Here is a 13,985-nt window from a genome sequence, read left to right on the forward strand (position 1 = left end):
TTCAGTATGCATTCCGCCAGAAAAATATGTGGATATGAACAACATTTCTGAACGGTAGATTCATTGAGCAGATTCCATGCAAAGCTATGCTTTACTTCGTTCCGGGGGTATAGTACTTCATAAAATTGGTTCACAGGGCTAAAACTTGGCATGCCCCCCTTCTATACGGCTACAAAAACAACCTGCAAATATCACACCGATGGTTAAAAAATGGACATTCCCAGGTAGTACCCCCCCCCCTACCCCCTTTTAAGCAGAGTTTGCCAATAATTTTATCTGGGCATCGGTTCTCCTCCATTTGCTCCAGGCATTGCAAGGACACTGTCACTGCCACTGCACTCCATTTTGTTCCGAAGCAGCCGTAGGATGTTTCGTGTCTCCGCAGTAGTCAGCATTTCCCGAAATGCCTTTCTGACGTCGCTTCATGTTTACCCTGTCTGCACACAAGGTACACGATTGCAGCATCCGTGACAGGAGCAACAACAGGAGTGCCCGTATTGACAAGCAAGAACTAACGAGTTATCTTCGGTGGCTTCGCCAACATGTATTCACACACACTTGTAGAGACCGTTGCAGCTTTGGGAATCATGCGCCAGCTCGGCAGGCATGCTAGCGAGAGAAAATACGACATGCCTAAAGCAGTTGGCGACCTTTCATCTTCGGGTCACGTGCACGCTTACTCTTGCATGGGAAACTTCTCGAACCTGTCCAGTGTACTTTGCTTGTTTCGTAAAACGGTGGACAGAGTCGAACAGTTGATGCCGGAATGTAGTATTCTTTGGCGATTTCAGACTTGGGCCGGCTGCTTTCCTCAACCTTGCAGATCTAAACTACTTTCGGTAAGCACTCCCACTTCCATACGACACACGCATGCTTGTAGCGTGTAATACGCCGCAAACGCGCCCTTGCAAGCGCGCGTGTGTCAGGGGATCCCGAAGGGATGGTGTCTCCTCCAGGCTCCACTGCTCTCTTGACCTGATTCTGACAGGAGTCGGGCAGCGTAGGCCACGGGTGCCGCGAGTAGCGTCGGAACAGACACGCTGCTACCTGCCCGCGTCGGCGCATCGGCATCGAAAGTGGCGCTCTACCCTTCGTCACCCCTTTGTTCCTTTTACTTGTTTGACGTTTTCCCAGTTTGCCGTTTGCCTTGGTAGAGAAAGGGAAGGGTACAAAAAGGTCTCCGTGCGCCTCTGTGTATGCTTGCATGCTTTCGGCACCTCGGCCTTCCTAATAAGAATGGTCGGCCGCCGACACACTTCGAATAACCCGGTTCAAATGCATGCATTTCGGTTGCGACCACATTGAACTTCGATAAAAGTGATAATTCGAAAAAAGCGATTTCGTTATAACGAGGAATTAACGTATTTACTCACAGAATGAACACACTTTTTTTCCCGAAAAATCTATGCAAAGTTCATTACGCTAAGTAAAATTTTTGCATCCGTGTTTACTTGCATAATGAACGGACCTTTTATCCTGAAAAATCGACCCAACTTCTCGTTTTGCGTGCGGCCCGCGACCCAGTAACCAAACTGGGCTGTGCAAAAAAGAAAAAAAAAGCTCCTCTTCTTTTTTTTTTTTTTTCTCTTAGTTCCTGGGTTTTTTTTGGTTTTTTTTGCCGCCATTCGCAAGCTGTTTCGTTTGCTTAGGCATTGCTTAGGCGAGGGCTTCTCCGCTTATCTTTCTTTACTCCTTGTGCAAGGCCGACCCCGTAACCAAATTGCCCTGTGCGTAAGAAAAAGAAAAAAAAGCTCCTTTGTTGTTTTTCTCTCTTAATTCAGTGTTTTTTTGCCGCGTATCGCAAGCTGTTTTGCTTAGGTGTAGCTTCTCCGCTTATCTTTCTTATCTCCTTACGCCCACCCCAAAATCCAAACTGCCCTGTGCAAAAAGAAAAAAAAAAAAAAAAAAAAAAAAAAAAAAAGCTCCTTTTTATGTTTTTTCTTGCTTCAGTTGGATCTTTTTTTTTTTTTTTACGCCTTTTGCAAGGCGTTTTGTTTTCGCCCACGCTGCCCATACATTTGCGACCTCGCTCTGCACCAGGATAGAAAAGTGTGTTCATTTCGCGTGCGTGGAGGGAGGGGGTCAAAATTTTGACATCCAAGTTGGGGGTGCATACGAGAGTGAAAAAAAAAAGCTGAAATTTTGAGAGCAGACTTGGGGGTGAGTTCATTACGCAAGTGCGTTCATTATGCGAGTAAATACGGTACTGTATTGCACTGGTCTTTGGCCAGTCCCCTTGAGTATATGTGAACAACTCCAGAACATTAAAAACAATGTAGGATGATTGTCCCATCATTTAAGGGGGCACTTGGGTTTGTAGGCTCACTTCAAAAGTACTAAAGCTAGGCTTATGAAATTTAAAGCACTTTCTTGCTTTGTTAAGAAGGTAAACTGTAGAAATTTTGGAGCCTTTCTGATCATTAGTTTGTCAAATATGTTAATATGCATATTGATGGTTTGTGCAGGCTCCACAAATCTAATAACATTCTGCATCATGATGAACGTTGGTGTCTACCACCCCAAGACATGACTCCAGGGGGTGAAACTATTGGCATATTTTTCAGGTGCATAGAAAAAAATTTTTGTCATGAAAAAAATATTAGCACTGTACTCTCGAATTTCACCAAAAGTTTGTACAACTATGGTAAAAACTAGAGGTCGTAAACTAATAATCTAATAGTTTCACCCCCTGCACATTTTATTTAGGAACAAATCACAGTAAACAGAACTAAATTCGAATCAATAGTTTTCGAGATATCCCATGCACAAGTGAACCAGGTGGCGGAAAAACGAGTTTCGAGAAAAACGACAAAGAAGACGAAAGTCTACAGTTTAGAGTCAAATCGTGTAATATTGCCTTAAAATTTATTGTGGTTGTTTAACAGTCATATTTACAGAAGGAGAGAATAGTGGAAGCTATTTAGGCACATTAAAAAATATTTTAAAAAGTTAGTTTCCGTTGAAAGTAAAAAATATATGATTTTCCGTCGAAAAAAAAAAAAAAGAGAAGACAATTGACCACAATATCAGGCTAGTTTCGTATTAGGAGAAAGGCCCTAGAAATTCTTCGCAGAAAACAATAAAATTGGACGAGCAGTGTTCAAGCTGACTAACTCCAAATTGTGGAAAAGAGTGTCTCGAGAAAACAAAATTTGAAGATCCAAGCCCCACATTTCTCACTTCCACCTCAGAAGCCTCCTGGGCAATAGTCTCGACTGTCTGCTCTGGCTGCATTCTTCCTGGTACCTGCTTGCAGCGATCTCTTTCTTTTTTGTGCGTTCTTCAGCCTTAGTCTGTCTTTCTCTTGGGCCCTTTGCATGGTAAGTTTACCTCGCTTGAGATCCAGCTCTTCAGACAGTTCCTGTGCACTTCTCGCACAACCAGTGTTGAAGCGGCAAACAGCGTCTGCGACTCCGGTTTCCACTGTGAACAGCGATGCATGTTCTTCTTTTTCGAGGAGTGACCAGATTACTGAATGAAGAGATTCTGCCGAGTTTTGGGTCTTGGCTCCCGTGCATCTTTGCAGCAGTTCAGGATCGGACAGTCTCCTGTAAACAGGGAACATAGCCGTGGTCACATGTGGAGGGAGCTTGTACTTGTGCGGCGGAGGTGCTTTTCCTTCAGCTTCAGCCCTGCGGTGTGCACACCAAGAGTCCTTGCCAGAAGGGCAAAGGTCATGCTGAGGGTCCTCGTCGGTAGATGTGACGTGGTGGAAGGTAGCCATTATTGCTTGCTGCATGTCTTCCACTTTGCTTGCATTGCTTTTCAAGGCCCAAGAATAATAGTTAGTCAGGCGCTTGATCAGGTCTTGAGTGAGACGCCCTTTTCCACCCATTGGTTGTTGAGTTTTGTTTTTTTCCACAAGCCCCCGGAGTGCTGAACCCATGCGTTTAGCAACATGGTTCACACATTCCTCTTTGGTGATTGGAAAGAACCCATACACGTTGTCCTGGCAGAGAGCCTGGTGCGTTCTGCAATCCCCATCCGAGACGATCGTCGTGTATCTCAGCTCGTGGAGACTGAGAGACCTCCGGAAGAGAAGCAGTGCGGCTTCTACCTCCATTCTTCCGGATTTCACTGTGGTGTTCTGTTGACACTCATGTTCCTCCTTCCAATCTTGATATGTAGCGTCACCAGGCTTGGGGCCAGTCTCGCACCCAAGACAGAAGTTTGAAAGCACGGCAGAGTCTAGTACGAGACCTGTGTAATACTCTATAACAGTTCCCACACCAATACGAGAAGAGTGCCCTCGCTTCTTCCACGACCCATCATAGACAACAGTAATGTTCCCAGTGAAGGTAGGATCAAGCTCCTTGTACACGTTCTTCACAATGGCAGCAGCTTCTGCACAGATGGTTGCCGACATGGCCTTTGCTGCCTGCAGAAAATACTTCTTGAGGTGCTCTTGATGGGTTTTTTGATGCAGCCCCCTATGTGAAACGTTCAGTGTGGCGAAGAAATCATTTAGAGCAGTTTGGCCTTTGCCAATTCCCTTGATCGCTTGCATGGCTCGAATGTTGACATCAAACGCTTTTGAACTTTCCAGGCGGGATGAGGACCAGAAAGCATTGCTTTCTCCACATGCAGAGCAGCTAACAATAAACTTCACAGCCAGACCGTGCTCTGTTGACGTTTCTATATTTAGGCCGGCTTCCTTGCATTGGCTACAGACAGACGCAGTCGCAAGCATGCTGCTAATTGTGTCCACATCTGTGACTACATACCGAGATGCAGTCTCATTAGTGACGGACACCTCGTCGTGTTTGGAAGTAAGTGAAAACTTGCGCTCGGTGGCCGCCGTTGTCGTCAGCTTTTCGCGGCCTTTTGCGACTCGGTCAGCAATTGCGCGCGCCTCATCTGGCTCCATGTAGCTCGTTTGCAAGTGAGCAATCACTGTTCCACCTCCCACTCTGTCGCAAGAGGTGCTACATCCACTCTCTTGAGTTGAAATCACGTCTTGCGAAGGCAGAATCGCTGAACTCTGCGCACTTTCGGTGGTTTCAGATTGGCCGCTGTTGCACAAAGAGTTTCGTTTTTGAAGATCGGCGTTCCACCATTTCCGTTTTTTCGAGCCGAATTGTTCACGCGTTTTGCGTTTCCTCTTGAAAGGTCGGTTCGGCATGGCGAGAAATCACCTGCGAGCCCACGAATGAGATCGCACAAACTTTTCACAGCCGCGGTAACGCAAACGAAAGTGTAGAACAAGCGCGCGCGTCGGCAGACGACAACAGGAGCGGCGGGTAACGGAGGAGCGCACGCGGCGCGCGCGCCGAAGCGGCGGGCGAGAGGGAGCCGGTTGCCGTGGCAACGGCCAACGGAGGCGCGTTCTTTTATCACGTGCTCGAACGAGCCAATGAGCGCGGGTGCACGGCGTCGCGCATTTCAACACTTTGTACTCTTCCCAGACAACCCAGGATCACCGGAGTGACTCCGCCGGAAAGCGAAGAATGCGCTCTTTCGAACGCGCCCAAGATGGAGGCGATCAGTCGCGCCGTTCGCGCTCGGGCGTTTTTTAAATTTGCGCATTTTCCCGTGATTTTTATGCTCACCCAGTAAGTTTATTGTTAATTTTACATTACTTAGAGACTTTGTAAAACCATGAAACTTTTGTACTGGTTTCATAACACCGAAAATGATATAAAAAAAATACTTTTACAAAATCGACAATTTGCCGATTTTTTGGTCCCCCAAACCCGCGTGCCCCCTTAAAAGCCAGTCATATATGAATGTCCGAACTGAAGTGGCTACTGAATTTCTGGTCTAAAATTTGTAAAATTAATCTGAAAGTAGTAAGTGAGCCTGAATATCATTTCCTTTGACGTGACAACAGAACGATGCAGGCTTGCATAAAACACAGATTGTGCAATTAATGCATGAAACAATTGGAACAGTCTTCCTGCATCCGATTTGTCCAACAAAGTGTATACCCCCCCCCTCCCCCTGCATTTCCGGCACTGCCATGAAATCTCAAAATGACTGCAGTCGTCCTTCGTGAAAATGGACCTTGGAGGTCTCGATGCCCAACCAAAATGAGTCATATGACACGTTCAATGCAAAAGAGCATTAGTCAAATTACAGATACATCAACCAGGATCCAAACAAGCCGACAGAACTCCTTAGGCTGACACATTGTGTCCGAGCCAATGCCACTGCAGGATGGATGAAGATGCTTACGTTGCAGGTTTACATGCATACTGTAAAATCCTGTAAGGACGCCCACCCAAAATGAAGAGATAAATGACAAAAAACATGGGGTGGGCTATCTTTGGGGATGCCACAGCAAAACTTCATCAAAAGTTAATGATAAGCGCCGGGGCACCCGGTAGAAACTACGTGGCGCGGGAACTGATACCGCAGATCGCGGACACGACAAATTCGCGTTTCACGATGCGATAAACACGCGGGAATTCGCCACAAACTCCTTTGGAAAGAACCCATACACGTTGTCCTGGCAGAGAGCCTGGTGCGTTCTGCAATCCCCATCCGAGACGATCGTCGTGTATCTCAGCTCGTGGAGACTGAGAGACCTCCGGAAGAGAAGCAGTGCGGCTTCTACCTCCATTCTTCCGGATTTCACTGTGGTGTTCTGTTGACACTCATGTTCCTCCTTCCAATCTTGATATGTAGCGTCACCAGGCTTGGGGCCAGTCTCGCACCCAAGACAGAAGTTTGAAAGCACGGCAGAGTCTAGTACGAGACCTGTGTAATACTCTATAACAGTTCCCACACCAATACGAGAAGAGTGCCCTCGCTTCTTCCACGACCCATCATAGACAACAGTAATGTTCCCAGTGAAGGTAGGATCAAGCTCCTTGTACACGTTCTTCACAATGGCAGCAGCTTCTGCACAGATGGTTGCCGACATGGCCTTTGCTGCCTGCAGAAAATACTTCTTGAGGTGCTCTTGATAGGTTTTTTGATGCAGCCCCCTATGTGAAACGTTCAGTGTGGCGAAGAAATCATTTAGAGCAGTTTGGCCTTTGCCAATTCCCTTGATCGCTTGCATGGCTCGAATGTTGACATCAAACGCTTTTGAACTTTCCAGGCGGGATGAGGACCAGAAAGCATTGCTTTCTCCACATGCAGAGCAGCTAACAATAAACTTCACAGCCAGACCGTGCTCTGTTGACGTTTCTATATTTAGGCCGGCTTCCTTGCATTGGCTACAGACAGACGCAGTCGCAAGCATGCTGCTAATTGTGTCCACATCTGTGACTACATACCGAGATGCAGTCTCATTAGTGACGGACACCTCGTCGTGTTTGGAAGTAAGTGAAAACTTGCGCTCGGTGGCCGCCGTTGTCGTCAGCTTTTCGCGGCCTTTTGCGACTCGGTCAGCAATTGCGCGCGCCTCATCTGGCTCCATGTAGCTCGTTTGCAAGTGAGCAATCACTGTTCCACCTCCCACTCTGTCGCAAGAGGTGCTACATCCACTCTCTTGAGTTGAAATCACGTCTTGCGAAGGCAGAATCGCTGAACTCTGCGCACTTTCGGTGGTTTCAGATTGGCCGCTGTTGCACAAAGAGTTTCGTTTTTGAAGATCGGCATTCCACCATTTCCGTTTTTTCGAGCCGAATTGTTCACGCGTTTTGCGTTTCCTCTTGAAAGGTCGGTTCGGCATGGCGAGAAATCACCTGCGAGCCCACGAATGAGATCGCACAAACTTTTCACAGCCGCGGTAACGCAAACGAAAGTGTAGAACAAGCGCGCGCGTCGGCAGACGACAACAGGAGCGGCGGGTAACGGAGGAGCGCACGCGGCGCGCGCGCCGAAGCGGCGGGCGAGAGGGAGCCGGTTGCCGTGGCAACGGCCAACGGAGGCGCGTTCTTTTATCACGTGCTCGAACGAGCCAATGAGCGCGGGTGCACGGCGTCGCGCATTTCAACACTTTGTACTCTTCCCAGACAACCCAGGATCACCGGAGTGACTCCGCCGGAAAGCGAAGAATGCGCTCTTTCGAACGCGCCCAAGATGGAGGCGATCAGTCGCGCCGTTCGCGCTCGGGCGTTTTTTAAATTTGCGCATTTTCCCGTGATTTTTATGCTCACCCAGTAAGTTTATTGTTAATTTTACATTACTTAGAGACTTTGTAAAACCATGAAACTTTTGTACTGGTTTCATAACACCGAAAATGATATAAAAAAAATACTTTTACAAAATCGACAATTTGCCGATTTTTTGGTCCCCCAAACCCGCGTGCCCCCTTAAAAGCCAGTCATATATGAATGTCCGAACTGAAGTGGCTACTGAATTTCTGGTCTAAAATTTGTAAAATTAATCTGAAAGTAGTAAGTGAGCCTGAATATCATTTCCTTTGACGTGACAACAGAACGATGCAGGCTTGCATAAAACACAGATTGTGCAATTAATGCATGAAACAATTGGAACAGTCTTCCTGCATCCGATTTGTCCAACAAAGTGTATACCCCCCCCCTCCCCCTGCATTTCCGGCACTGCCATGAAATCTCAAAATGACTGCAGTCGTCCTTCGTGAAAATGGACCTTGGAGGTCTCGATGCCCAACCAAAATGAGTCATATGACACGTTCAATGCAAAAGAGCATTAGTCAAATTACAGATACATCAACCAGGATCCAAACAAGCCGACAGAACTCCTTAGGCTGACACATTGTGTCCGAGCCAATGCCACTGCAGGATGGATGAAGATGCTTACGTTGCAGGTTTACATGCATACTGTAAAATCCTGTAAGGACGCCCACCCAAAATGAAGAGATAAATGACAAAAAACATGGGGTGGGCTATCTTTGGGGATGCCACAGCAAAACTTCATCAAAAGTTAATGATAAGCGCCGGGGCACCCGGTAGAAACCACGTGGCGCGGGAACTGATACCGCAGATCGCGGACACGACAAATTCGCGTTTCACGATGCGATAAACACGCGGGAATTCGCCACAAACTCCTGTATCACGGGAAAGGATACCGCAAGTGGCCGACGCAGCAGATTCGCGTTTCACGGTGCGAAGGACTTGCGGACACCCGCCGAGAACTCGCATCTCACGGGAACGGATACCGCAGATCGCGGCACAGCAGATTCAAGTTTCATGGTGCAATAAAGACGTGGGAACCGGCTACAATCTTGCCGTTCACGAAAACCGATATTGCGCGTGCAGATCGCGGACAAAAACATGGGATTACGCTACAAACTCTCATGTCACAGAAACAAATACCACAGATCGTGGATGCAACAGAATCGCATTTCACAATGCAATATACACGCGGAAACAACTCGCGCGTGTTAGTTACAACTAAAAATCGATATCGCACGTGCAGATCACGGACAAAAACAGGGGAATCCGCTACGAACTCGGGACCGGATACCGCAAATCGCGAACGCAGCAGATTCGCATTTCACAATGCAATATACACGCGGGAACAACTCGCGCGTTACGGGAGCTGATATCGTGCGCGCAGATCGCAGACAAAAACGCTGGAACCCGCTATGAACTCGCTCCTCGGACGCATCGGTACCGCAGATCGCGCCGTTGAAACGAGATTCCCATCGGACATGCTTGACATCTAACGGAAATCGAGGGGTGGGCGATGTTTCGGATTGTTATGTCAGATATTTAGCCAGAAAAACAAGATGGGCAATCTCTCAGGGGAGGGCGCCCTTACGGGATTTTACGGTAGTTAAAAGCAATTTGAAACAAAAAGTATGTTTCTGGCCACCTACTTTGTTTTCTTCTGTTTGGGAGCAGTCTCCTTCTCGAAATCCGAATGAACAAACTGAAAGGAATAAAATGAAATCACCACACATGCTCTGGACCATTTTTTAGCCTTCTCCATTGAAAGAAAGACACGAGTCACCAGAGAAAAAGGTACTAACCTTCCTTCCCACTGTTCCGTCTTTCTCAATCGTCTCCACTTTGATGATAATGTCATTGCAGTCAGGAGTTGGACACAAGGTTCCCAAGAATCCCTGGACGAATAGGGATAAACACATGTGTACATTCAACCTTCTCAATTGGACTCCAGCAAGCCTGTGGTACTTGTGGTACTTTCTTTGCTATGCCCAATAAAAAATTAATCCCTTGCGATCTATTTTTAATGCATCGAAAATTTTTGGTGGGTAGTTCAGAAACTGTGCTTTCAGCTTTTCCCAAAGTTCGATCTGTCTGCTGCAACTTTCGTCGATGAAAGAAGCAGTTAAGAATTAAGGGATCATGCATAGTTCCAGCCTTGGCTAATACAATAGAGCCCCACAGTAGAAAAGTCAAAAGTTTTCAGAACATAAACTATATCAGTAACTGATATGCCCGTTCGAGTTCCACATGCATACTTCAGTTCTGCTTCGCTATACTTACAAGCCCAGCCAGGTTACACGGAACTCCAGTATTTCTAATTATTGCATATATCGAAATGTCAAAACATCCCCTTGAAGTTAGCGGGATTCCTTTGGACAAAAACCACTATGCCCAGGTGTCTTTGAGGACAGGGGTCCTTGACTGATGCAAAGCGAGAAAGAACCACCAAAAGAGTGGCCGTTTCTGCATGTTTGAGTCAAAACACACAGCAAGGAGGATGAACATCACCCCCGTGGCCACAGTTACAACAGTCACCAAAAAAAAAAAAACAGACCAAAGGAAAAAAAAACAAATAGGAACGTTGCGCAAATGTATCAAACTCCCGTCCATCACCGGGACATTCAATATGTCTAAGCAATGGCTGTGCTGTGCTTCTATAAGAGGAGATTTTCTGTAACATTCGGTCACCACTCCTGCAACCAGCTTGTGTGCACGGAGGCTGGCAGAGGCAAGGGCGCAACTCGCATAAACTTCAGCAGTTACGGCAGCTCCAAAGCATTCATGCCTCATTCGTCATTAATGTGATAAACTTCATAAACTTCACAAGAAGCAGGTCGAGCTTAGTATTGCTTTTTCTTTTTCTGCGAGACAAAATATTTATTGCCGTGCTGCGTTTATGGCCTTGCAGACAGTTTCTCGACATGTCTTTTTGTTTTCGTGCAGCCTCCTGTTGCAAGATCCTTTCATGCAGGACGGGTGAGCTCCCGTTTATCCCAGTAATCTGGCAATTCGGCCACATGACACCGTGAGGTTATAGAGGTTCAGTCCCGGGTGTGGACGCAGAAGTACCGAGAGCCAACGCTATGAATGCCATGCATTCATATAAATAGGCCGCCAAACCTTCTCGGTGAGGCTGCGGGCGTCCCTGATCTCCTTCCAGCAGGCTGGGTGGTACTGAACCAGGCACCGGGAGTGGCAGTGCAGCTGCTGAAAACCCCTAAAGTCCGGGTCGCTGTAGTAGATGTTCCTTTGCAGGGGACACTCCTCCCTACAGCACATGGCGTCCCGCTCGGGGGGAGACCGGCACTCCGCCTGCATCTCTTCCAGGGACCTCTACCCGGGCCATGAAAGGAAGCGCATGGTTACTTGGCAGCCGGTAACAGCACTATCGTCCTGTCTCGTTAATGTGGACCCCGTTAATGGGGATACCTCGCTACGTAGGCAAGCTTTTCCGGGACGGTAAATACCTGCACTTTTGTCTCGTTATTACAGACAACTCGTATTATGGCCGACATGTGTACGAAAAATGTCCCAAGTGTACTTCAATCATTTACTTCTGCTTTGGCCTTTTCATTATAACAATATTGGGGAAAAAAAAATACTGATGGAACACAGGTGTGAATTAACTAGACATAACTGTAAAAGAAATTGCCCGTGCAAAAAAAAAGCAGATAAAGAAAACAGTTAGTTAGGCATTTCTTTTTTGCACATGCAGTAGGTGTAAAAAAAAAATGAAAGAAAAAGCACAATTATGTTTTCATTAGGGGTGAGCGAATACCGAATAGTAGTTTTCGAATCGAATACCGAATCGAATCAAGAAAAAAAAAGCCGAATATTGAATCGAATATTGAATAGTGATTTTATTTGTAGAAATTCTTCGAAGTGTGCTGTGAATGAGATTATTATATGTGCAGGGTATGCCCCTGGTGCAGAATATGCATCTTGTAAGGAACAAAAGCTAAAATGTAAAAAAATTCTGGTGAGAAAAAATTAAATAAATAAAAGCAGTTGCTGTTGGATGTTGGGTACTAAAGATCCAATTTTATGGCACAAATATAATCTATCTACCCTAAACGTCACAAAAAACCAAAGTTACAGCCACGCATGTGTGTGTGTTTCACATCGGCCCCAAGTGTGTTTTAAATCGGTGCTTCAATTTGGAACAAGGGGCTTTACTCGTGAAAAGAACTAGGCATGGCGCGGGATTCCGGCCTCCCAACAATTTCTCTCTGGAAGCAGCGCAAACGGGATGTTTTGGTTGCGATTCAAGGGTACATAGTGTCACGATCATGAGTACATCTGCGTGCAATAAAGTTTGTGGCGTTCGTTACTTTTCTTTTTTCTAACCTGTGCGTTAGATTTTCGTGGAATGGTAGGACCAAGAGCTCTTTTGCGCATGGTCTGTCTATCATCACGGTGCTTACATCGGGAGAAAAAACGGCTTTATGTCCGCTCCGCGCCGACCGCGCGTCTTTGGCAGAATATATTGAATATTCGAGTGACCTAATACTGGGAATTCGATTCGCGAATCGAATTATTCGGGAACTTTCTATTCGATTCCAATTTTTATATTCGAGTATTCGCACACCCCTAGTTTTCATGTTTCCTTCAAGACATTTTGGCATTTGTAGTCTCAAAACAAAGAAAACCAAGAAGGTATTATGATACCATGTACAGTAAAACCTCGTTAAAACAAAATGGGATATAACAAACTAATGGATATAACAAAGCAGTCATAATTCCCCTTGCTTGCTAATAATGGGAAGAAATGGACATTGGCTAAACAAACTAATGGCTATAACGAAATAATTACGAGCGCTCCTTCAACTTCGTTATAACGAGGTTTTACTGTATAATGATGTACTGCTTATAAAGATCAGTTCCTAGACTAGAAACTGATCAGTTTTTAGTCCAGATACAATGATAATCAGTTATAACAATTGAATTTTCATGTTATCCCATTATCGTTATACGTGGATTGCACTGTACAGACATAGCACAAGGCTATAGGTGCCTCACGGTATTTGAACTCAACAAGGACTGAACAGAGCACGCTGTATGAACTAGTTGCGGGGTAGCCAAATAGTTCCAATACAAAAAGGAAGCTTTTAACTTCAGGTGTTTTGTGACATAAAACTCAAAAACAAATTTTAATGAATGAAAACAGAATCGGACAACATTCAAACAGAATGTTGATTGAGTGTCAAAATAGACATTATGTCACTTCACAAGTTTGTCATAAAAATGTAAAACCATCAGTTTTTACATAGCATTTTGTGCAGTATCAGAAACAAAGAAAGAAGTGCTGCTAGCTTCACAAAAAAATAGGCCCCCAAAGGAAAATAGCAGATACCAGAAAGAGATTCTAATTTCCCGTTATCATTTGACCATTTTTAATCAGATTTATAAGAGCACTTTTAAAGCACACTCTCAAAGTGCGACCGGAGACACATCCCTGCATTCTAAGCGAATGGTTGATAATGATGTGCTTACAGTAAAGAAAAAAAAAAGAAAACATTTTTCCAGCAAAGGGGACATGGTTGGAAAGCAATACTGCATTCCCCAGAAATTTTTCAAGTTCCAAGAAGAATATTTTTAACAGTAAAAATGCATAGCAAATTTAATCAAATATTGTTAAGATTCGACTGAATATCTAAAATTCAGAACATTTGCACACCCCTGGAGATAATATGAGTAAACATATAAGGCAGCAAACCTGTAGTTTCGTCCTTTCGGCAATGTCAATTTTCGTCTTGGTCCCAGGCCAGAGCACAGTTTCATTGAAGCGAATTCCCTTGCTGAGTATGCTTAGACCTTTTTCCAGGTATGGCAAGGCATCAGAGAATCTGAACGGAGAACAAAAGAATAAATGGGTGCCACAAAAATGGGACGCTCAATCTGCCCTCCCATGGCACTGGATTCTTTCACCATAAAACAGAT

General features: G+C 45.6%; 1 protein-coding gene across 3 annotated transcripts in view; it reads right to left on the reverse strand.

Annotated features, from left to right (window-relative positions):
- The window catches only part of LOC8036091 (E3 ubiquitin-protein ligase TTC3), a 195,433-nt gene that overhangs the window by 78,584 nt on the left and 102,864 nt on the right, over positions 1-13,985 (reverse strand). For all 3 annotated transcript variants that reach the window (XM_040499934.1, XM_040499933.1, XM_029987983.4), the window contains exons 18-21: positions 13,762-13,891; positions 11,166-11,378; positions 9,848-9,940; positions 9,695-9,747 (exon numbers count right to left, since the gene is read on the reverse strand). In XM_040499934.1, coding sequence (XP_040355868.1) covers positions 9,695-9,747; positions 9,848-9,940; positions 11,166-11,378; positions 13,762-13,891 — 489 coding nt within the window. The remainder of the gene's footprint in view (positions 1-9,694; positions 9,748-9,847; positions 9,941-11,165; positions 11,379-13,761; positions 13,892-13,985) is intronic.

Source organism: Ixodes scapularis, unplaced genomic scaffold, assembly GCF_016920785.2.
Source record: "Ixodes scapularis isolate PalLabHiFi unplaced genomic scaffold, ASM1692078v2 PGA_scaffold0__279_contigs__length_252992795, whole genome shotgun sequence".
In the NCBI taxonomy this organism is placed as follows: Eukaryota; Metazoa; Arthropoda; class Arachnida; order Ixodida; family Ixodidae; genus Ixodes; species Ixodes scapularis.